This window comes from Ptychodera flava (assembly GCF_041260155.1).
Source record: "Ptychodera flava strain L36383 chromosome 3 unlocalized genomic scaffold, AS_Pfla_20210202 Scaffold_25__1_contigs__length_14229661_pilon, whole genome shotgun sequence".
Taxonomy (NCBI): domain Eukaryota; kingdom Metazoa; phylum Hemichordata; class Enteropneusta; family Ptychoderidae; genus Ptychodera; species Ptychodera flava.
The window spans coordinates 10,956,282-10,981,359 of NW_027248279.1; the positions used below are offsets into that span (position 1 = coordinate 10,956,282).

At 37.1% G+C, this 25,078-nt stretch overlaps 4 protein-coding genes and 1 long non-coding RNA gene across 6 annotated transcripts in view; 4 read left to right on the forward strand and 1 right to left on the reverse strand.

Annotated features, from left to right (window-relative positions):
- The window catches only part of LOC139125244 (centrosomal protein of 63 kDa-like), a 513,301-nt gene that overhangs the window by 189,298 nt on the left and 298,925 nt on the right, over positions 1-25,078 (forward strand). The gene's annotated exons all lie outside the window — the stretch shown is intronic.
- The window catches only part of LOC139125256 (angiopoietin-1-like), a 220,411-nt gene that overhangs the window by 144,261 nt on the left and 51,072 nt on the right, over positions 1-25,078 (forward strand). The window lies entirely within an intron of this gene.
- Positions 1-25,078, forward strand: part of LOC139125142 (tyrosine kinase receptor Cad96Ca-like) — a 213,783-nt gene that overhangs the window by 9,326 nt on the left and 179,379 nt on the right. The gene's annotated exons all lie outside the window — the stretch shown is intronic.
- On the reverse strand, positions 10,378-10,613 carry LOC139125317 (uncharacterized). The gene is made up of 2 exons (XR_011550192.1): positions 10,576-10,613; positions 10,378-10,461 (listed from the first exon to the last, which is right to left on the reverse strand). It is a non-coding gene; the product is annotated as an uncharacterized lncRNA (long non-coding RNA).
- Positions 12,704-15,525, forward strand: LOC139125595 (fibroblast growth factor receptor homolog 1-like). The gene is made up of 5 exons (XM_070691693.1): positions 12,704-12,772; positions 13,080-13,243; positions 13,813-13,935; positions 14,289-14,400; positions 15,080-15,525. Exons 1-5 carry the CDS (start codon positions 12,712-12,714, stop codon positions 15,088-15,090), a joined length of 471 nt encoding a protein of 156 aa, XP_070547794.1. The 5' UTR covers positions 12,704-12,711; the 3' UTR covers positions 15,091-15,525.

Here is a 25,078-nt window from a genome sequence, read left to right on the forward strand (position 1 = left end):
AGTTAATGACGTCATGCTGGACGGAGATACCCGCCAAGAGATTAAATGCCACTGACCTCGTCACTGCCAGAAGACGATACAATGCAAAGTTCATCATGAAATAAAAAGATCGTTTGCTGTTTCACGTCATTGTTGACAGCTTGCAGCGGATGTCTTACTTACACAAATATCTTTGATGTCAGCAAGAATGTGTACATATAGAACCAATGCAATTTTTTTGAGATTTTGACAACAAATCAATATTTACACAAATCAATCGAAAATGTCCACTTGCAACTAATTCGTTTGATGCAATCGTTTGTCATGGAGATGATTGATGTATAGATATCGGCAGAAATTCAATTTCACAGAGGTCCAACCTCCTTACGAATTTTTGTCTCCTGTCTTACAATTCAGTAAAAGCCAATCTTATTCTTTTTGTAGAACAATGTGTACAAATTCTCTTGACGAAATAAACATGTTTAATTTTAAAGGTTTCTTATTCCGATGAGGTATTTAATGTTATGAACAAAAGATCAAAACATATAAAGTAAGTCATCCATATCATACATGCGTTTGCTTGTTTCTTTGCTTCGCTATCGTCTCTTCATCATTCAACAGTTTCGCTTTCAATGTCATTACTCATGAATTGTGTACATAGCAAACTCTAAAGAAAAGAAACGCAATCATGAAATGAATAAGATTTTCTTATGAGGGTCTTATGATAACAAATGTTTACTTAGCATTTGCATTATAGCAATTCTTTCGCCCTGAAAAGTTTTCAGAGATATGTGAGCTTATTGATCGCGAACAGTAACACAAGCGGGAAAGCGACTGAATGCTCAAACACCGTGGATCATTAGAGGTCAGGGGCAAAGGTCCGAGCCAGAATTTAAGTCAATGGGGCTAATAGTAATCAAATAATTATAAGGTGGCACCGGAGTGCAAAAGAACGCACTCGTCGTTTCAAATCGGGGAAAAGGTTACTGAGACTGGCGCCCGGAGTTCATATTTCTCAACGTTTATTTCTTGCGATCCACTAACACCGTCAAATGTTGACTGATCATAGAAAATATTACATAAAGACCATGTCAATGCCATGTAAGCGTGTGCCAAATATGCCTAAAATAGTTTAATTTTATTCGTTGTTTAAATGCTACAATAGAAGAAAGGATTAATATAGATAATTATCGCGGAATGTTTAAATCATCATTAGACGATAAGATTTTGGTATTTTATAAGGGCTTGCACAACCATAGCTTGACAAAACTCTGATTTCAAAACTATTAAGCATGTTATCAAATTCAATTAACCAATAACACAACAATGCCGAGCAACCCGAAACTACATATCATGTGTTTAAAGCAAAACAATATCTTCATAAAGTATTTCCAACAATTACACGGCCTTAGTCACCGTTCTTTCCAAAAGAAGATTCACACAGCCTTTTAATATGAGAAAATATTCCTTGTTTCAATAAATTCACCAACAGTGTGTGCATTCCAAAGTGTATGTTACTTTTTAATGTCCATTCAAAAAATGCATTTGTTCGGTTTGTTTCGCTACAGTTTCCCATTGATTTTAAGCGGACGTGTTGACATCGATTGCATCGATTCGCGGAGAGCGCCCTCCTTCCTCCTGGTCATATTAAACGCAGGCTGCATCCAGTCAAACATTGTGAGATCCATTGAAATTGACTACAAAAATGTCACGAAATGTACGTACGAAATATTGAATGTATAGTCCACATGGGGAATCGATCATAGCAGAGTGTTTGCAAATTCTGCCTGTAAGTGATCCGATGAGATCATAGAAACACAACGTTGAGTTACCAAGTATATCGAAATCACATGAATGATACTTTGGACTGTGGGCTTATTAGATAAAATACGATACTCAAAAGTCGCACATGTTTTGACAAGTTTCTATGTATACACATCGTAAAAACTAATTCGAAACTACTAGCCAGTGTCTTAACATAGTTAAGTTTCTAAACCACAAAAGTCTTGTCTGATATGGTACTAATATATTTTCGGATCTGTTCACATATTGTCAGCAATACACAGTACAACTTCGTCGTCATCGCTGACAACATGGAATGCAGTTTCGATACCTTTTATACGAGAGGAAAATAGTTTACCTTAAAATGGCACTCATTGCTTTTGTATTGTATTATCTACAAAACTAATTTGACCGGACCGAAAGGTTACCCCACGCACTTACATCGAGCAAACCAGTACTAGTATGCAGGTGAAATTTTAAATTACGCTATGATTCGAAGCCAGAATGTGATGCTTATTTTTACCCGAAGAACCCGCTTTTAGGGAACCATCTATCATCATTTTTGAAACAGTTGCGACGTTTCGATCCGACTACAACGGAGCTTGATCACGCAATGATGTTAATTATTCAGCGTTAATATGTCTCTGTAGCTACAGAGACATATTAACGCTGAATAATTAACATCATTGCGTAATCAAGCTCCGTTGTAGTCGGATCGAAACGTCGCAACTGTTTCAAAAAGACCGTTCCAAAGTGACTATATTTCACTATCTCCTTTGATTCTTGGAACCATGAACAATATATTTTCCATCTATCATCATGTCTGTCATTGTAACACTGACGTTGATGATGTGGTGCGGTGAGTATTGGTTATGTATTCATAATATTGGAGTCATATCATGCCAAGATTTAGCATAACTGATATCTTCCATCTATGGGAGTTGTTACGTGCAGTAATTTGTGTAACTTGTACTTCACAAATGTTCGTTTTCCTCTCCAATCTAGCAATTCGAATCGTACTCAATGTATATAATCCAACTGAATGGCTATCGCCAATATTCTAAGACGGCGAGTGGCTCGAATACTACAACATTTTATTGGCTAAACACCAGACCCTATTTGCTTGCACGAACATAAACGAGACGTTTTAGCCGATGTGTCAGTAGTTGACCAATACTAATGTGATAAGAATCAGCCCGATCGACGTAAATATTCGCATTGTTTGACATCACTGCTATAGAAATGGAAACGAGTCCTAACCGAAACATTAACAAATGTTGTACAGGCATTCATAAGTGATACATTTTTCACCATAAAGTGGTAAAATGGTGTTGACATTTGCGCATGTACACGGTCTATCGATCCGTCCTCTTTTCAGTCTGTGTGCGCACGTACAGAAAGTATTCCTGACTAACGAGGGTATAACATAAATCATGTTTAACATGTATTCAATTTGGTATTGAATCAGCTTTTAAGTAGACTTGGTTCAAGTCAGGTGAATTTCTAAAAATAACATCATTTGCAGTAGTTTCTCATGTGTCTCTCCTTTTTTTCATACAAATCTACTAGTATTGGAATTTGGCAGCCCGGGCCAGGGTTTCCTAGCGATTGAACGCGTTACCTTTGAGTCTGCGCAGTCGTGAGTTAGTTTCCGCCGGATTCATTGATTCCTGGAGAAACTCCCCTGTACAGCGTTCACCCCACTCATCGCGTTCACCCCACTCATGCGTTTCACATTAAAATAGAACACAAATCATCGCATTTTCCCCACTTAAACGTTCACAAATCACAGACTTGAACCAAGTCTAGGTTTTAAGGTTTCAAGACAAGAACTTCACCTTTTTTAATCTAACAATTCTCTCGTGGTCAATAAGCTCAGAACCCCCGTAAATTATACATCTTCTGAAATCCTAGATATAGGGAAACATTTGGTAACAACAGTGTCGCTATTTTTACATAACTATCACGTGAAAGGTAATTTGCATAACCTTTGAAAAATCGGTTTTCGCTATGTTTTGTCTCACAATGCTCTTTCAAAGAGTGTCTCAGAGTTTTAATATCTTGTTAAGCTTTTTTTAACACAATTTTAAAGAAAGCAGCTAGAGGTAAATTCATCGCTTTAGTGTTTTTCTGGCATAACAATGTTTAAGAAGGTTTTAAAAAATTCAGAGACACAATTTGGAAGATCCTTAGGACAGCTTGCGCTCACACAAATTTCAGTCACATATCTTACAGCATTGAAAGAAAACATAGGAAAAACCGATTTTGTAAGTTTATGCAAATTACCTATCACGTGGTAGTTATGTAAATAATGGTAACACTATGGTAACCAAAATGTTCCGCTATATCTAGGCTTTCCGAAAAAGTATAATTTACGGGGGTTCTGAGGTTAGTAACCACTAGATAGCCAGTTTCTTGTCTTGGAACCTTAAATCCAAGTATAAATGGTAAAAAATAATTTCAAAGGCCTTGCTCTCCTATATTAGATACATCGGTACGTTTCATATTCGTCGGTTCTTGTGCTGCTGCCACTTTTGTGGATTACTTCGTTCGACATATTTCGCGATCAGGTATATTACAAATGTATACTTTATGACTCATGTTTCGAGTGTAGCCGGATGATATATAGCATCAATTATTAGTGTGGAACGAATTATAAAATCACACACATAACTATGTATGTTGAAATATAAATATCTCATATTTAAGTATTATATAAGTTTTCTTTACTGAAAGTGTAACTTTTATATTTATTCAGTTGTTTTTCACTCATACGCCGATATGAGAGTTGTTGGACCAACGGACGTGTTGTACGTGAAACCAGGAATGTCTGCTTCATTCACCTGTTCTGTTATCTGGGATGACGGTGATCATCTGCAAACCGTTGTCTGGGGAAGAAGTAAAAATAGTGGTAACACTTGGTCTGCCATAGGACAGTGTTATAATTCCGGTAAAAGTTGTACATATATAGGGGATTATGAAACAGAATATCTCATTGAAAAGAATGGACAAGCCAATGATTTCTTCAAACTTACTGTGAGATCAGCAACATTGGATGACGATGCACACTACGACTGCTGGCCTTTTACCGATGGTCGACCTACAACTCCTCATGCAAGACTTATTGTGTTAAGTGAGTTAGATTTATTCTTTATTATTGTATGAACGTATGATTTGCTAATGAACGTTAACCTACTTGTGATCAATACACTGATATATATATATATATATATATATATATATATATATATATATATATATATATATATATATAGTATATATATATATATATATATATATATATATATATATATATATATATATATATATATAAGATATATTAAAATATTTCAAACCTTTGTACTCTTGGCAATGTATTCGATAATTTGAGAAAATGAAACAAACTGAACCAATGGAAGTAGGAGAGATAAACCAGAGTGCCACCTAAATCAATTTACTCCATCCTAAATATAAATAGTGCATTCTTTGTGTTATTATGCTGTGTACTATTTTGAGATCAAGTGACAAGTGTTACCATTAATAACTTAGGAAACAAAACAACTGTCAAATCTGGTACTGGGAATATCATTTCTTGCAAAGCAACATCCGGGAAACCCCCAGCTGATCTATTGAAGACAACAGGCGACAATGACATCACACGTCTTAGTGAAAACACGAAGACAAAACCTGGCTATGATACCAAACTCTACGACACAGCCAGTGTTCTTGTTTACCTATTTAACGCTTCTGATGACCAGCACTATCTAAAGTGTCAAGCATTTCAACATAAAAGCGTAAAGACAAGAAGTGTACAGATTTTAATGAATGTGCAACGTAAGTTTATTTCGTTATTACCTTATCTTTAACAATGCTGGCACAGTTCATACTTTGTTGTGAAATGTAGATCACCTTTTTGTACGGATATCGTCAATATTGTTAGTCTGAAAGAGAGTAGCTGGAAGAACAAATCAATATACAATTGGTAAACTACAAGTATGTGCTTGTCACCACAAACGTATCTCGGGTCGCTTAAACGACATCATTGATGACGCACACATGTGATAAGCTGCATATCGATCGACGTAAATATTCGCATTCCTTTGGGTCGCTGCTCATTACAAACAAGTCATCGTTGATGACACAGTCCCCGCTTGTCCATTTTGTTATAATCTTTGGTGTCTTAGGTAGCTGTGGTCTAGGTAGCTGTGGAATGACATTGATGCAGCGGGTACATCAGGCATGTGACTTGCATAATAAAGTAATCTGAGGAACATTCAATAAATGACTCCTCTCTGCCGGTAATGACCACTCAAGGAACTTTTGATTACATCACACATAACGATGCCCTTACTGCCTCCAGTGTCATGATGGCACATACTCTATACACATGGTTTGGTGGAGTTTTTGAAATGGTATGGGATCGGGTATGTTGTTGTAATCAGCCATTTCGGATCATATAATGAAACAAATTAATGTGCACAGGAATGCAGCCATAGTATTTTATCTTCGTATCACGTTTGAACAAAATCAGTCCATCGAGGGACAGTGACCTATGTTTATGTTTAAAAGACATAAAAAATTCACTCCAAAATTTTAATCAAATGGCTGTCTATTGACCATATGGATCATAGCACAAAATTAGTAGACATGCATATGTATGCCATTGTACTTTATCTTTGTACCAAGTCTCAACAACATTGGTTAAAGAATTACCGACCATCTGACAGCGATATTGGAAAAAAATGACAATCTGGCAGCCATATTGGAACATGTGTCACGAAGTAAATTGACATGTATATGTATGCCATAGTGCTTGATCTTTGTGCCAAGTTTGGACAAAATTGGTGTAATATGACCTTTGAATTACGATTCAAAGACATGCAAAATTCCAACAAAATGGGGGCCGACTCGCAGCGATTTCGAAGCTGTTATCCAATTGGTTGGCAGAATCTTACCGTTATAATGAAATAATACAAATAAACTCCCTAAGTTGCTGTGAATAGTGACAATCGACCAATCAGATATAACCTTGCAAACACGCTGCGAGTCAGCCGCAAAATGGCAGTTCTGCAGCCATATTGGATCCTATCGCAAGCTTAATTGATACATGCATATGTATGCCATTGTGCTTTGCCTTTGTGCCAAGTTTGAACCAAATCGGTTCAAGGATGTTTGAGTTATGGTTCAAAGACATGAAAAAATCGCAAAAAATGGCCGCCTGTCGGCCATATTGGATCATATCACGAAGTAAATTGGTGTCCATATGAAGGACATGATGTTTTGCTTTTGTGCCACATTTGAACAGAATCTGTTCAAGGATGTCTGAGTTATGGTTCAAAGACATGAAAAATCGCAACAAAATGGCCGCCTCACGCCCATATTGGATCGTATCGCAATATAATTTGACCTGCATATGTAGGACATAGTGTTATGCCTTTGTGTCAAGTTTGAACAGAATCGGTTCAAGGATCTTTGAGTTATGGTTCAAAGACACGAAAAATCGCAAACAAAATGGCCGCCTCGTGGCCATATTGGATTGTATCACAAAATAATTTGACATGCATATGTAGGCCATAGTGTTATACCTTTGTGGCAAGTTTGAACAGAATCTGTTCAAGGATGTCTGAGTTATGGTCCAAAGACATGAAAAATCGCAACAAAATGGCCGCCACGCGCCCATATTGAAACATATCGCGAAATAATTTGACATGGATATGAAAGCCATAATGTTATGCCTTTGTGCCAAGTTTGAGCAGAATGTGCTTAAGTATGTCTGAGTTATGGTCCAAAGACATGAAAAATCGCAATAAAATGGCCGCCTTGCGCCCATATTGGATCGTATCACAAAATAAATCGATGTGCATCTGTAGGTCATAGTGCTATGCCTTTGTGCCAAGTTTGAACAAATTAGTTTAGCAGTGTCTGAGAAACTGTTGATGACGGACGGACGGACGGACGGACGGACGGACGGACGGACACACGGACGGGACCCAATCTATAAGTCCCCGCCGGACTTCGTCCGCGGGGACTAATAAAAACGAGCTCTAAGTAAAACATTTACATATATTACAAGGGTACATATAAGTGCAACATATTCCACCATACATGTGATATAGTGATGTTGTCATGACGGTTGGCGATTGGGGATCTAATAATCGATATTTTTTCAATCCGGATGTGAACAATGTCTGTTTATTTAATGTCTGTTTATTTATTTATTTATTGAAATTTTGCAACCAACCTACAAAAGTTGGTGATTGAATAGGTACATATTAAAATCGCGTCATACACAAACAAGCAGTTAAAATACAAAAATGCTTAAACTATAAACAAAACATTAAAATCACGTTCGTAAGAAGACAGGCAGCTAAAATACAGAATTGCTAGTACTATCATACAAATCAAGACCTCATTGGTAGTTGTATAGAGCATATGGTATAAAACTATTTTTAAAACGCTTAGTCCGGCATCTGGGAATACTGTATTGTTTTGAATGACGGGTCCTCCTTGTGGAGATTGGGTTGAGCAAATAATTCAACTTATCATTACCGTTACACGTTTTCCTAAAAAAAGTTTGACACAATGTATCCCTTCTCTGGTGTAAAGACATGATGTTATTTTGAATACAGTCTTGATATTGCTGGTTTGGAAAGATAATCTTAAATGCTCTTTTTTGAACGGATTCAAGGAGCTGAGATTGTTCATTTGTGAGTGCATTATGCCACAGAGGACAAGCGTATTCAACCACAGGGCGGATAATTGACGTATAATACATCAATAACTGTTTGGTATTCAAACCCGATCTCTTAAGTAGAGTAAGAAAGTACAATCGTTTCGATGCTTTACTATAAATATAGTTGACATGGTCTGACCAGGAAAGAGTGTTGTTAATCATTACACCAAGGAGTTTGTGAACAGATATTCTTTCAACGACAGTATCATTTATACTGATAGGAGGAATATCATATTTGTCTTTCTTGAAGGTTACTATCATGTCTTTAGTTTTGTCTGGATTTAACTTCATGTTGTTTGCATTAGACCAGTTATATGTGTAGTTCTTGCCCGTTGCATACATGTATTTGATCCAGTTGGCGTAATCTCTGATAAAGTAGTGTCATCCATGAACTTGGGTGACAGAGTTTGTGGTTTCAAGTCATTAATCATAATACGGAATAGCAAGGGACCCAGCCATGAACCTTGGGGCACTGATCCATTCAGAATAGCCCAGTCAGAGACTTCTTTACCAAGAATAACACGTTGTTGTCTATGACTGAGGAAAGCAGCAATCCATTGAACTAGAACTGGTGAAACATCCATATTTTCAATTTTTCCAATTAGGATGTTATGGTCAATCAAATCAAAAGCTTTGGAGTAGTCCAGCAAAGCAATATGGATAGTATTTCCTTGTTCAGCAGCTGATGAGTACCAATGGTGAAACATGTCGATTAAGCAATGTGTGGTTGAAGTACCTTTGACTGCGCCATACTGATTTGGATCAAGCTTTCCCTTTATCGCTTCCAGAAGCCAGTTACCAACAAAAGATTCCAATAATTTACATAAAACAGATGTACGAGCGATTGGTCGCAGATCTTTAGACAAATTACGCGGTGGATTAGTTTTGGGGATAGGACAAACATTAGCGTTTTCCACATTTGGGGGACATATCCTTCCCGAATAGAGCTGTTAAAATTGCACAAATGGGTTTGGCAAGTGAGTCAGTAAAATCCCGCAAAACCCAATTTGGAATGGAGTCGGGACCTACTGCTTTGTTTACCTTGATATTGAACAACTTTTTCTCAACCTGTGTACTGAGATGATAAACTGATTAGGTGTTTGATCCTCATATTTGGATACCCTTGAAGGATCTAGTGGCTTGAGTTGTGCACTGACACTTTGGAAAAATGAATTGATTTGGGTGGCTAGTTCTTTGGAATTGCCATTACAGACTTCATTTGCTAACCCCTGAAGACTATCTTTCCCTTGTTTACCTTTCCCAATAATTTCTTTTGTATGTTTCCACCACTGTCTTGGGTTTGTGCTGTGTAATAACAAGATATATTCCTAACTAAAAAAGATCATACTATTGTTCTTCCCTGCAAAAAGAGACTCCCTCGGGATTTATGTAAGAGTGGTCAGGGACTGCATCGTCTCGATTACCCAGACTGCTCTGTGGGGCTGTCTTCCGGCCGACCGCACACTTTCTGGGAAAATCCCTTTCAAAGAAAGCAAGATGTTTCGACACGGACGAGAGCGATTCATCCTGGCAGCGCCTGATCTATGATTAACATTATATTTTGAGACAAATAGACGGAAAATATAACTTCCAGGTTATGTAAAAGTGGCTTCCGAAGTCCCTCTTTAGAAATGAGTGTCAACTATGATTTTTATGTGTAGGATTAGTTTTCGGACGAGTACGATACGATGGCCGAGGATAACAGAGTCACTAGTTACACCAATTACTAAGGTTGGACTTATAAACTTGAACATATTGAAGCGATATTTTCCGTTACCTTGTCTCAAAATATATAATTACACCATAGAAAAGTTGCCATAAATATATATATATATATATATATATATATATATATAGAACAAAGCAGGTCAAGACGCACCAACTCAGGACACCAAGCTCTTCATTTATAAAATTTATTACACCGACGTTTCGTGGGAGTAATCCCACTTTATCAAGGTTAAAACAATCTGAAATAAAATAACAACGACAAACTTAAAGTAAAATACACATGCTAAAAAAGATTGAATCATACAGAGACTGGAAAACGTGTAAAGTTAAAATAAAAATTGGCGCCAACTTACAAAAAAGCCGAGCAGAAAACTGCTCCGCTTTCCTTCAAACCCAGGAGTGGAATGGTCAAAGTGTGGGTATTGTTTCAAAACAACGTCATATATATATATATATATATATATATATATATATATATATATATATATATATATATATATATATATATATATATATATATATATATATATATATATATATATATATATATATATATATATATATATATAATAAAAGTGCATTGATGTCCTAGTGGGAAATTACAGTGCTCGATGAGGAATGCAGAGTGTTATAAATAATAACACTGATTGCTTTATCCTAAGAATCCTTTCACTTCTGTCCGAAGATTGCAGGATGCATGAAACGTAAATGCCTCTGTTGGCACCAAATTGTGTCATCAGAAAATTTACTCATTAGATTACAATTTAAATGGAATACAAAAGGCCATCACATCTCAACAATCCACTTACAAACTAGAACAAAGGCGATCCAATGGATCACAAACAGTGCCTTTATATTATTACTGTTTGTGTCTCCTCAGAGCTGAAATAGTCCTACAGTCTGTAAACCTTGTTTCTTTTTTTTTAATGCAAAGACACTAATGGTGATGAAAATTGATAAAGTCGGTCAGACTTGATAAAAAGAAAAAATGCGAAAAATAAACAGAGCAATTTGTGTATATTGTTGTATGTAAACACTCCATATTCCTACCTTCGTTTTAGATACTCCCGGTGAAGCCTGTGAGTGCAGCATCACTGTGTCCGTTGTTCTGGGATGCCTATCGGCAATTTTATTTGCAATAATTGTTATGATGATAATTTTCCTGTGGTACAGAGGACTTCGTCTGTCATCGTTTCTATGTCAGGTAATTCTTTTCCAAACATAGCATTGTGAAGCTTCAACCAATTCAATTGATTTATTGATTCTAAAATAGAAACGCAAGACAAATTTACTGCAATGTTGATTTTACTATTTAACTTTATTCTAGCTACGTGTTCTGATTTACTGTCAAAGCTATAAAACTTCTCATTTTGCTGTGAAAAGACTCCATCCTACACAAGTGCGTCACTCGAGACCGTACGTTATTTATTTAGGCGGAGCTAGATAGTTGGTGTCTGGCCAGTGTACAGGAGACTTAGGTGTGTGCCATATTGGGCACAGAACATACGAATGAAGTGACTCCATGGCAAACATAGCCAATGACATAATGTACCAAACACGTATTTTACTTGGTATTGGATTCTTTTCCTAGTGAAAGAGTAGTTCTACAGCGTTGAGCATAAATCAGAGTAGGACGCTAGATGTAAGTTTTGAGGTACGGTCAGAAGATTGTAGATAGATGTGAGGTAATGAAATTATTATTTCTTGAAACTTTTAGTATTTTAAGCCGAAAAAGGAGAAAGGGTGCCAATATCAAAAATTTAAATGTCCACAAGCGACACTTTCACTAACATATTCTACCAAAGAGAATCTGCGTGAGCAGTTTAATGAATATGACGCTTATTGTTTGTCTGCATCGTTAGATCAGCGACGGAGAATATCTTTTATAAAATTAACATTGACAGGAAATGACAATGCTTTATCTTCAGTCATCTCGTAACTTTCTCATTGGGTGACCAATGTCATGAAGTTTGGTGATTCTTACACTCTTGTTAATGATGTTTTCCACACAGTTACCAATTCGTGGCAATGATGTAGCTGAGAGTTCTGAATATATTAACATATATACAGAACTTACTTACGTAAGTCTTGAAGATTATGTGAAGGAACGAGATGAGTACTTAAAGACTGGTGATGCAATTTTGGAATTTCCAAGAAATCGCCTGTTTCTAAAGGAGACGCTAAACGAGGGACAATTCAGTAAGATAGTGAAGGGAGAAGCCTGGTTTATTGGCGGCAAAGATGGAGTAAGTGACGTCATCATCAAAGTTGCCGAAGGTAACCTTTTTTAAACTTTAGAAACTTATACTCTGACAAAATGGAAGAATGCATGCCATCTTAGATCCAAAAAATTGGGGGATATGTCGAGGATTATCGTATAATCTATGCCTGTATATCGATCGAACTTTAGGGTAACAGATATTAGTACAATACTCAAGGTCATTATCTTTACAGGAGATAACAGTGTCTTCAAACAGGAAATAGACGTGATGGGGACGCTGTCTCAAGTGAAGAGAGTGATACGAATTCTTGGCTGTTGCACTGAGAAAGGTAGGATACTATATAGACTATTTTCTCTTCACCATAATTTCCAAGTCTAATCCTACAGCTTGTTAATAACTCAGTAATCGTGTTTTGATCAGTTGGCACAAGTAAATACAGTATATACCTGTAAATACATCAGAACAACAAGGACAACTTGATTTTTCAGCATAGTGAAATAAATCTATTCCGATTTACTTTTACAATGTTTTTCTTTAAATTGCATAAGTTCCGTGTTTAAGACTAAGTCTTGGAAATATCAAGAATGTCGTGTAAGAAGCTAATTTCTTTGTCAAACAACACCTTTCATTTTTAGATCCTCTGTACATGATCATAGAGTACGCCCCCAACGGATCATTACGAAGCCTTCTAGAAAGTATGAAAACTTGGGATACTGATGAACGGAAAAACAATGAACTTGATCTTTTGAGGTTCGCTGTAAGTGCAGCAGAATGTATGCAGTGTCTTTTAAAGAATGAGGTAAACACTTTCCTTGAGTTTTCAAAGGATGATCTTTGTGTACCATTTAAATGATGCCTATGCTGACAACATACAGACAGACAAAAGTGTTGGGGTCAAAGGTCAACAACTTTATTACAATGTTGACTGGCTATTAGCCGATTTCAACCACTCTAGGCGTACTGAGATACATATTCAAAAGACGACGGAGCAAAAGAAGAAAATATTATTAAATTCAGAAGCTAGTAGGATAGGGAGGGAGGCTGGGGAACGCTCTAAGGTCGAAGCCAGCTGTGAACATCTGTTAGGTTGCCTCGTTCCGGGACCATCCCACTCACAGCCTTGAACCTGGCCCATTTAAACTACAATAAAACAAGTATTATTGCTCTAGCAAAATCATGGAAATTGTGAACGTGTTATTGAACTTTGTTTGATGATATACATAATTCTCATTTTCGTTTATTACGATGTCAGCGTTTGTTGTTATGCTTTAATTTTATTAGTTTTGTAGCTCTATTGTAGCTCTATTGTTAAGTGTGATAATCATATAATTATATACAACAACTATTTCTGTGTCTTTTCATTTCTAGATCGTCCATAGAGAGATCATGGGGAAAAACTTTCTTGTTGATAGTCAGTGGAAATGTAAAATATCTGGTCTCGGTTCGTCAAGTGCTGTTCTTACTGATCAAAGATACAGACAAAAGATGAAGGTAATGTCACTACGCAGCGAACCTAGAAATAACCTTAAATAAATGACACCTGACGCACTTAACACTGTGCTGATACTGTTTCTTTGTTTGTATCTGTTCGTTTGTTTGTCTGTTTGTATGTTTGTTTGTTTGTTTGTTTGTTTTACATTGACTGACAATCAACCGTAATTTTTATCAGTCGAAACAAAACAAAACAAAATACTCGTCCCACAAACTCAATATATCGCATCAGAAAGTTTCCTCTTTATTTCTCTCATTGGAATTATTCACTCCTTTGCTGTAACTACAAGCCATACAATGTCTTACTTGGAAGGAGACTATAGCTTTAATAACGATATTGTCTCTGCGATCAGAGTAACTTACCAATCAGATGGATAGCACCGGAAGTACTGTCAGGCAACGCGTATACTGCAGAAAGTGATGTTTGGTCTTTTGGTGTTCTCCTCTGGGAAATATTTTCATTCGGTAGGTTCAATAATTTTATCATATTCACATTCGGTCAAGTTTTCCGTGTTCGGGAAAAATTAAGAGGTTTCAAAGGTAACTATTCCAGGAATAGTTTTGAGTTGCCAATATTCATGATCTAAGATTATGTCGGAAGCAAAGTGTTAATAACAGTCAAGTAAGAAGTACGATACGTAGTCTGATTAATTGTAGACACTGTGTCTCTCTACACCTCTTCTAATTCTGTGATTTTTCTCATTCTGCTGATTTATACTTTGGAGTTTCGGCGAAATGACTACAGAATCTAAACGACTAATGAACGCACGTAAATCTATGTTGAAGTCTATTTATCACGTAATTGATATTAAACCTCTGCTGTCTGTCAGGTGACATTCCTTATGAAACTCTTGAAGACGATGACGTCAAAGAATTCATTGAAATGGAAATCGACTGGAAATTCCGTCAGGATGTACAGAATCCATGTGAGTTGACACCTAATGACGTCAGGTGCTGCAAGTCTATTTAGGTTCACGTTTTCTGTGAATTGCCTACAGCAAAGTCTCTTCAACAGTCATTGGTGTCCAAAGACAAAAATAACGTTTTTTGATTAAATAGTGTAATAACTCCGCAGTAGCATTTTGCCGTTTGTTTAAAGTCACGTTGTCTTTTGAAAGCTACCCAAATTTTTCTTCTTTTACAGCTATCAACTGATGACGTCATGCTGGATGGAGATACCAGCCGAGAGGTCAACAGTCACTGACCTCGTCGACATCTTACAAAAGTTTCAGTCCGAGTGCCGGTTTATGCAACAGTGAAGTTTGATTTTAAATTTCCTTGCTCGCTTGAACAGATTTCATGCTCCAAAGGAATGCAGACATTCTATAAATCGTTGGCCGAGAACATCAATACACACAATACTTTAATACACATGACTGGGGAAATATGAAAATTTATGTCGGCATTTAAATCAGTTTAAGGTGGATTTCATCGGAAATGAAATATTTGACTTTGAACCTATACAGAGTTGTAGAATCTCACAGATATATATTTCCTTCCTTGTACTTTCCTTTGGATTACTGAAAACGTGTTTGCAAAAGTACTGATTCTGAAAATCTTAAGTTCATATTATGAATATGTAATTTTATTTCTTTAAACTTTCACCACCATTAATTAAAATAATCGCAATCATACCAATCCATAATATATATGATAATTCTGATGCCTGGGCCCATGGTTGATGATTAAATAGCAAATGGACAACTGACAGGAAAAGAAGTTACAGCAAAAAGATGGTATTATAATTAAAATAACTATGAAACATTTTATTTATGCCAAGGACTCTCGAAAGGGAAGTTGCAAACGACATTTTTTAAAAACGGATTTCATACAAGTTGTGCGTATACGCTGACCAATGATTGGTAATTTTAAATAAAGGTCTTGGCTACGGAGTCATATTCCTTAATCATAGTCTCTTGAGGTACAGTGGCTACGTTTAGATGTCAAATATTGACAAATCGTCACTTTTGAAATTTATTTGCGTGATTGAATATAAACGTCCAATAATTTTCCTACGCTCTAGGTTCCTTTAGAGCACCTACCTTGGTTGAAAATCGTCACTTTTGAAATTTATTTGCGTGATTGAATATAAACGTCCAATAATTTTCCTACGCTCTAGGTTCCTTTAGAGCACCTACCTGCTATTCACAATGTCGGCACTTTTTGGGCATTGCTAGATTAGAGTCTTGTTTGATCTCCCATTCAGGGCCTAGGGAAGCAGCATTACATCCAGGCTACTATCATCAATGGTTTACCACTTTCACCAAATAGAAGTTGGAATGTGCTATGCATCAACACATTGTTCCTTGAAACCTAAACTCCCTTCAAGAAGCACTGATTTTATCATCAGTTGTATAGTGATGCCAAAATTTACCTGTGTTTGAAACATGAACTTATGACAAAAACAAATTTAGTGTAACTTGCTGCAAAATCCTTTGATTATATCTAGACCACTTACTCTCAACAAATCATTGCTGGCTGAAACTTTCAGAGGGTTGAACTAATCTACAGGGAAGTGAACACAGAAGGACTTTGGCTACATAACGACAAACATGAGAGTCATAGCTAGTTCCATATAAGGCAACGTGTTTACTTTGTATTGAAGTTTGTTCCCAGCATCACTGTCATTCTTCACTTTTTCGTAAAATCATTTGGTTATCAAACGCATAATAGTTATGAGTGGACCATGCAAACCGAATTCGAATAATTAAATGCACCGGTTGGTGGCGCAACTTCAGTTGATTATCCTATCATGCACAAGTCAGATGTAACTGTACTCCCGGGGGATTACTTGTTCAGAGAAGTGGTTGGGATGTGTAGCCGTATGTAAAAAGCCAAGGGCCCATTTTAGACCAAAAATCCTGTTATTTTCGGACCCCATTTTTGACCTTTATGACCTTTGACCCAAGTCAAAAGTCAAAGCATCAAAATTCTAAAAATGGTATAGGGTAAAAAAGGAAGCATTTTCATGACCGTGTTACTGGCAAAGCCTATTACTCGCATTTCGTTAAGGTTTATATGTTGACGTGACAAGCCATGATTTCCGAAAGATATTGCTTGAAATACTACAAAATTGGGATGAAGTAAAATATCTTTCACCCTCACCAAAATTTTGGTCCAGCTTCTGAAAATTATCAGTTATTTGCAGTTACAGTCTGGATGGTGGTCGTCTGTATACTATACCAATTCATTTTGCCATGGTCGACCTGTCAGACCAGTGCGTTTAGCCCTAAAATCATCTTATCAGTTACCATGGCGTGAGTTCGTCGGGTGACTAGGCAAAGAACATTAAGGTATGCATGGACTTTGTTCAATGACCGCACCTACGACACTTACATTGGGCATTGTTCCGCTTGGTGGTCAGCCATATTGATTTTCATAAAATACCAGGCACTACGACAAAATAACGGCAGATACTTGGTTTTAAATAACTACATCAAGTTCAACACTACAAGTCATTTTGAGAGGTATGTAATCACAGTCTTCAAAATATCACCTCTAAGCAAGGTAGGAATTTTCTGTCAATTGATATTGCTTTCGTCTTTACTATCGTCTTCTGAAGTCGGTTGTAAATTTCCGCCTTTCAAGTAACGATATCTGGCATCAACTGATACAGAGATGTTTCTTACTGAAAGGGAAATGAAGAAGATAATAATTTAACTTTTACACGAATACTCTATGTCCCCTTGTTTTAAGAGATAGATAATATTTTAGTATAGTGACACGGTTTCATATTCAACACAATATTCTTATTTTGAAAAAAGAACAAGAAATTTGTTTGAAACCCCAGCCGAGTTGTCAGCTTATGAGTCACTTCTTCATATAATTTAAACTAACCACACTGTGCGTTTAAATAACATATTTTACAGTATAACATAATTCATAAAGAAAGTATATTAAGTGTTTGAAATTACATTTCTCCTTCTGATATACATTTGGTGAATACACTTAGCAAAGTTTCTGACATAACTGTGTGAGAAAAGTTGAACAAGTTTTTCATTTGATGGCAAATCATGAAGAACATCTGTAATCGAGGTGCGAATATCGTCGTACTGTTCGCAATCAAATATAAAATGAAATTCGTCCTCAACAATATTACCGTTACAAAGTAAACATATTCTCTGATCAATTTGCAAGTTAGAATACCGACCAGTTTCAATCCTCAAAGGTAATGTCCCGTTACGTAATCTTGCAATAACTGAGCGGTATTTATACGGGATATTAAGTAATACATAAGGTTCAACATTGTAATTGTGTTCAATGTACGATACGTTCTCAATTTCGGTTTCATAAACAGTTAATTCTCCAGTTTACAGATTCATTTACTTTTAACTTCTGTTTTGCTTTGTCAAGGATAACATTAGTACTAATATTTTGTTCATTTCTAGACTCAAAAATATGTAACAGTCCAGCCTCTTAAAATGCAGACTTCGCTCGTTTAGTCCACAATTGGTCGCTTAAAATACACGTTTGGTCAGTCTAGTGATGGTAATCTCTGTTGTCTAGACCACAGCCTTATGACCTCAACTTTACACCTATATTCACTAGACATCCATCCCATATCACCGTATACTGAAGCGGTAGAACTTGAAGCTCCTACTATGATCGCATTGCACGGTGTTGGATCTTGTCAATACAAGTGATTGAATTTCTATGCCACACTGCCGAAGCCTAATCAAGAATTGGAGCTACTAGCGAAGCAATAAGCTTTGTGTACATCTGATAAGACATTCCACCATACATTTTACATTTGGCAATAATAATTCCAGTAGCTCTTGAGGCAGATTCAGCAAGGCTCTGTTTTTTGTTTTAAGAGAGAACAAGCTCAGAAAATTTTTGCAATTGATATAGATATTAAGAGTTGCAACATCGCGCAAGTAGTTGTCATGGCCAATATACATCATATATGGTGAAGGACATGCATATCGCCTGTAGAATGCAGCTCGGACACAGATATCGAAACTCTGCAAAGTTTAAATCACTTTTCTGATCTACCGCTTTTGTGGGGTCGTTTTGTTTCAAAATCCCGATAGAGTTAAAACAGAGATGGCGGCCATTTTGGAATATCGCCAATATCGGTCAAGCAGCACCCAAGTTTGCACATTGTTCTTCAAAATTTTATTCTTTATTTCCAAAGGTGATGGTTTAAAGTTCAAGGTAAATTAGAGCAAATCTTGCCTCTAGGCGCGTGTTACTGTAAAATTAACAAAGAAAGGCTGTTACCGATAAATGTTAACAGTTTGCTTTGATTAATCATACGGCATATAGCAACGTTCACAATTTTATAACTAAACCTCTTCCAAATTTGCCCTCTTTGTATTACCATAAACGTTAACTCATCCTCCTTGTTGGTATTGTGCGATCGACATGGCGGAAAAGGATTCAATTGCTTTCATATAAAGTTCTACTTAATGGTACGCTTACTCTCCCCCACACCATGTTTATGGTTATTGCCAATTTTGGTAAGACTAATATATGTTGTTTGTTTTAACCAGTGTTTACAGGTCTTGTCGTTTAAACTTTCCGCCTAATGGTTAGAAACTAAGTCATCAACAGGTGTGACAGAAGACTTGAGTTAACGCAATTACAAATTCAAAAACAAAATTATTCACTGATTAATTATCAACAAATCTACGTAAGGCCAGGAAGAAAAAATAAATTGTTCATCGGAATCGCCGCTTCTACTTTGGCATATTTGGAATTTTTTTTTTTTGATTCCGGCAAATTCTTACTTCCGCATTACAAATATTTTTAGTACTGCCGCTGGTGGCGCCCTACACTGTGTCGGGTTTCGCGGGCACGGGATCATTCTTCTGAATGAGACTTCATTCGTGTTCGGACTTAGTTGACCGCCAACACGTTGTTGTTACGTCTGAATTTGGCGAATCACGACGCAAAGTGGGTCGATTTAGCCAGAAATTTGCTCGTTTTGTAAAGGTTAGTACATGTCACATGAGTATTAATTTGATCGCCAACATTCGACGTGATGGCCAACAGTTAGTTCCAGAGACGCTATTCAGCGCAGTGTCCTGATATTACGTTTGGCGATTTGTTTCAACAAGATCGTGACAGCAGATGGACGGTGCATCCGATTGAATGAAAATTGCATCGAAAGTATAAAAATTTACGGCAATGACAAAACACATGGTTGCGTCGATGTTAAAGTACGATCTGAATGATGACTATATAACTTCACTCCGATCACAGTACAGTGTTGTTAGACCATTATCATGTAAAATGTGTATATATAGACAGTGGTAAAGAGGCCAAAACATGGGGCCAAAGTAAAATGAAAAAACTCAGATGCTAGGTCCCACCAGGACAATATTAAAGGACAATACTGAATTGTTGAATTTCAGTGATTTGCTGTACATTTCAGTTTTATTCTGAGAGAATGTTGAAATGCTCAGAATATGTTGTGCAAACACTAACTGTGAATGTAATGGCCTATGTTATTGTTGGGAAATATAGTATTGAATTCAGTTACCAGTATCAGTGTTTCTTGTCTGAGATATTTCTGGTAAAAAGGGAAACAATTATCTTGCCTTGTCTGCATCTGTGCAAAAATGCCACCGCGTTTACCTTCGGCCTAAAAAAAAAATTTCGCTCGCCGCTCCTGGGACTTGGTCCAAAAAATCCGATGAACAAGATTTTTTTTTTTCTCTGGCCTAAGGGGGCAGTAATTAAGCAGCTCCAGACACCACTGAAGACACAGTGTTCTATCTCAGCATACATAGCAATAATTTATTTGTAAAGGCTTCCTTGAACCATTTTCCCCTGTCCAATTGGCAGAAAATCTCTCCCAATAAATAGCCGGCTACATGTTAAAATCCTCTAACCAGCTCCCCCCCTCCCCCCGAAATCAAATATATGCCACTCCTACCTGTGGAAACGCAGCTACTGTATTTGTTGCGGAGTAGCGTGCGTCGCTATTCGGGTCATCAAAAGGTCACAACCCCGCGATATCCGTGGCGGGGTTGACGGTTGATGACCGCATAGCGACGCACGCTACCCCACAATATCTGCGTTTGTACAGCTATGCCACTCCATGCTGATCCCTTCTGTTACGATGACCCTTGACCCGAGCTCGATCGACTCACCATCACCGCTTATACTGCTGGTATAACTTGCAGTGACGTATTCAAGTACTCACTATACAGCTATACAGGGTCAGTGATTCAATAAAACACGTTTAATAGATTGCACTTTTAAAACATTTCATTTACATGTATTTGTTTAATGTTTTTTTCAATACGACATTTATGTACATTGTGGCAATGTTAACTGAAAGATTAAGAAGATCTACAATTTCCTATGCATGTCACTTTGTGACCGGATTTCGAATTTAATACCTTTAGCAAGATCCGTTGTCAACATGGCATTTAATTGTATGCGTTGTGAATATCATTTGCATAACCGACCAGAGACAGGCAACAGTTGGTAGTTGTTTTTGTGTAACATGACTTTCAAAGAAGCAAATGACAACACGGAGAAAGAGTGTAGGGATAGTTACAAAATAAGTTTTAACCTTTTTACCGAAAAGCAAACGCGATCCGCCAGAAACAATCCACCGTGTTGTTACGGCATGACCTTATAAGGTGACAAGGCGACACAGATGTACAAACGAAGCATGCATGGACTTTGACCCGGCACAACCCGTACTACCAAGCGGCCAGCCATATTTTTTCACTATTAAAACACCGGACGTTTCTACTGTAGAAGAGAGAAGGTTTTCTGAACAGCTTCACCAGCTTATATACGGCCTCCCTTTTATCGTGACGTACTGAGAGCAGAAACCACCAGACAACGCGATTCCTAAAGGTAGGATTTGTTTTAATCGCCTTTCAAGGGGGTTGTACATATTCGCGCTCTAAAGCTTCGCCATAGGTTCGAATGTGTGTCCCCACTAATTACAGAGGAAGCTGTTAAAGAATTCAGATTTTACTATTTGAACGCTATGTAATCCTCTCTCCCTGTATTCCGACAGGCCAACACTGGTTCAATCATGACACCTTTGCGGTATTAAATTCAAACTTGATATACAAGAAATAGAACAACAACAATGTCTGTGCAGGTGCCGCCAACCATGGAGCGCCATATTTCATTGATATAAGAGAGAAATGGCTTGTTCGGTAGAACGCTGAAAAATTATGTTCAGTGAGCAATGTTGTACCATACCATACAACTTGTTTTTGCAAAATCTACCAAACGGGTGCATGTAATGACCTTGAAGCAGACGAAAAGTTGTATATTTGACACATTAGATATTGACACAATATCTTTTCAGTCGAACATCTAATCATTCGACAATGTTTATTTTCTGTGCATTCTGTGCGATGGTTTAATCTGAAGTCGCTGATAATTTCCGTCCAACTAGTGCGATTTCTGTAATTTTGAAGGCAGCATTAAAAATTAATAGGGTTCATGACACTATCATTCAAGTAAGAGACAATTTTCTTATGTATTATTGTCTTAAATATTACATACTTCAAAACATCTTTGAAGGATTATGTTCGCTGCTGGTGATGATGTGTTTTATAGCCTTCAAAATAAGAAACCTTATCATCTAGAAATAAGATAATTATATGTAAATAATCCTCGTTCATAAAAAGTTATTTTTATGCAGCATTTCTATGAGCATAACTGGTGAACTAGTTTATTTTACAACTTAAGAACTTGAGACTAATTTTAACATTTGCCGACAAAATGAAATACATGTATTTAAATCTTACTGAAATGTTGGAGCGCTCTGGAAAACCTTTGGCTTCCTCGTTTCTGCTGGAAGAAAAGATCTTTATTTTTGTGTACAAAAATGAAGTAATTCGATATTATATGGCAATATTCAAAGAGGCCTTAAAATAGGGACAAATTTACATTTATGTCAATATGAATTGGGTAATATAAAATAATGACAAAAATACTGCCGGCGTGAATCACAAAAATGTACTCTTATGTTTTTGCATGAAAATGAAACTGCAAGCTATCGTATATGTGTACATTATAGGAGAGAGGTTTAATTCCAACACCCTTCCTGGCAACCCTCTGGATGTCGCCGCAATCCTGTTTTCCCTCCGTTTTGCACCATGTCTGCTAATAGTACATCCGAGGACAATATTCAGCGGCAAGATACAACACAGACACAACGCACGGGAAAAGCACTTGTCATCTTGATTCTTGGGATACCAAAAAATACGGTCTTCCAGAATTTCACAGAAATTTGTTTAAAGATATCTGTTCAAGAAAGGAGGGGGAGTTGAAAGGTTTTGCTACTGTACTTGATATCACTGTTAGTGAAGCACAGGTCAAAGATGCAGGAGAAGCTGGTATAACTTTGATACCGGGTAAACGAATTGAGTACCTTGATGAGAAGGATGACCCTGTTAACATTCGCTGGCTGTATTGCCATAGAAGCTACTACACAGCTTTGCAGAAACTTGACAACGTCAAGTATGTCATCGGGTATGCTCCATTCACTGCAGATGCTGCAGCATACATCCGTAAGACTCTGTTTCCTGACGCCAAGCTCTATCAAATCAATGCACTTCATCCTGGTCATTGTGCAACGGTAACAATCAATGACCACCAGAAACTCCAGAGTGATATGCTAAGAATGGCGGTTGAAGCAGATGCAATGGTGTCCATCGGTCCTAGCATGCATGATTACTTTGAGAATGCATACAGAGCACTTGTTGAAATAATTCTCACTTCTTACTCTTACCGAAGACTGGAGAGAGGTACAACAGCCAGCGAGTGAAGGAACAGGAGGACATAAGACAACTCGTTATACTATCCTATGGTGAAGACCGCTCCGACATCAAGGAAGCACTGAGTGAGTATGATGGAGTAGCAGCAGCTGTTGACAGCATTGCGTCCAGCCTGAAAGGCAAAGGCATCAGAAATATCACATGGAATGTAGCTGGTGTCGCAGAACAACATGTTGACAATGTACGGAATCACCTATACACAATACTTAAGAGTTCTTCAGTGCAAGTGAACATCGTTCCACATTATTCAATTGAAACTTTAATAACAATGCTCCGCCAGTGTCATGTGTGTCTTCTTCCACAAAGTAAGGTGAACTATGGTTTTTTTGGCCTAGAGGGCATAGCAGTGGGTGTGCCTACTTACCTGAATGGACAATCACAACTTGGTTACTACATTAAAGACGTCTTCAAAGGTAATCGCAATCAGTGTCTGGTTGAAGGTGACACAGTGTGGGGTGAAAAGATAATGCAAGTAGTTAACGATGGAGAGGAATACAAGCGTGCTAGTAAGCTAAAGGACAGGTTCATCAAAAGCAGGAAAGTGAAGAAAAGCTATGCAAGAATATCGGCTTTGTTTACTGAAGAGTCAACATGTACTGAAGGTACGTAAGATTCAATGCCATTAGATGAACTTAAAGGTTTGATTATATATTGCATACACCTGAAAGAGGAATATAAGACCAGATTACTTTTCAGGAAAATGTATTGACAGTAATTTTGCAAGGAAATGTTTGCCTTCTCTTTCATTCTCAAAGTTAAAATTATGTAACATATCTTGTATTATAGTAAGGAACTCTTTGTTCAATAAATACATATATATTTTTACTTTGTCCATTAGGTCTTGATGCAGTTATTGCATTTGATGCCGATGATTTTCTGTTGCATCGACAAAAACTGATGGATCAGATAAAGGCGCTATTAAGAAAGCCTCCAATTCATGAATCCAGTATAGCGGCATTAAAGAAAAGTGTACAGAAAATAAATGATGTACTGCAAAGACTAATACAGCTTTTTTTATCTAAATGCAATGAGATTAGCAAATGACAGCAAGAAAGTCAGCAGAATAATCGAAAGGCAAAAGCTGGGGCCCACAATATCAAATCTATATATGGCAGTTCCCTTGGAATGGTGGTCGATTTCCTTGGCATACTCTATCTCTACAGATTCAAGTCAGCCTGTCACAATGGTAGATTTACCAAGGCATTTGAACCATTGTTGATAACTGATAAGATGAGAGAGTTGGTTAAGAGATTCAACATTCCATTGAAACTCAAAGTCACCTATGACCAGGAACAGTTTGATGCGATTGATGACTTTTTCTGCCAAAGTAAGTTTCAAACAACGAGCGTGATTACATAATAATGTGCAACAGCACACTG

Coding starts and splice junctions, on each gene's coding strand:
- LOC139125595 (XM_070691693.1), top strand. CDS start 12,712: ATGGGGACGCTGTCTCAAGTGAAGAGAGTGATACGAATTCTTGGCTGT. Junction 12,773..13,079: donor TGGCTGTTGCACTGAGAAAG/GTAGGATACTAT, acceptor TTTCATTTTTAG/ATCCTCTGTACATGATCATA. Junction 13,244..13,812: donor AGTGTCTTTTAAAGAATGAG/GTAAACACTTTC, acceptor TTTCATTTCTAG/ATCGTCCATAGAGAGATCAT.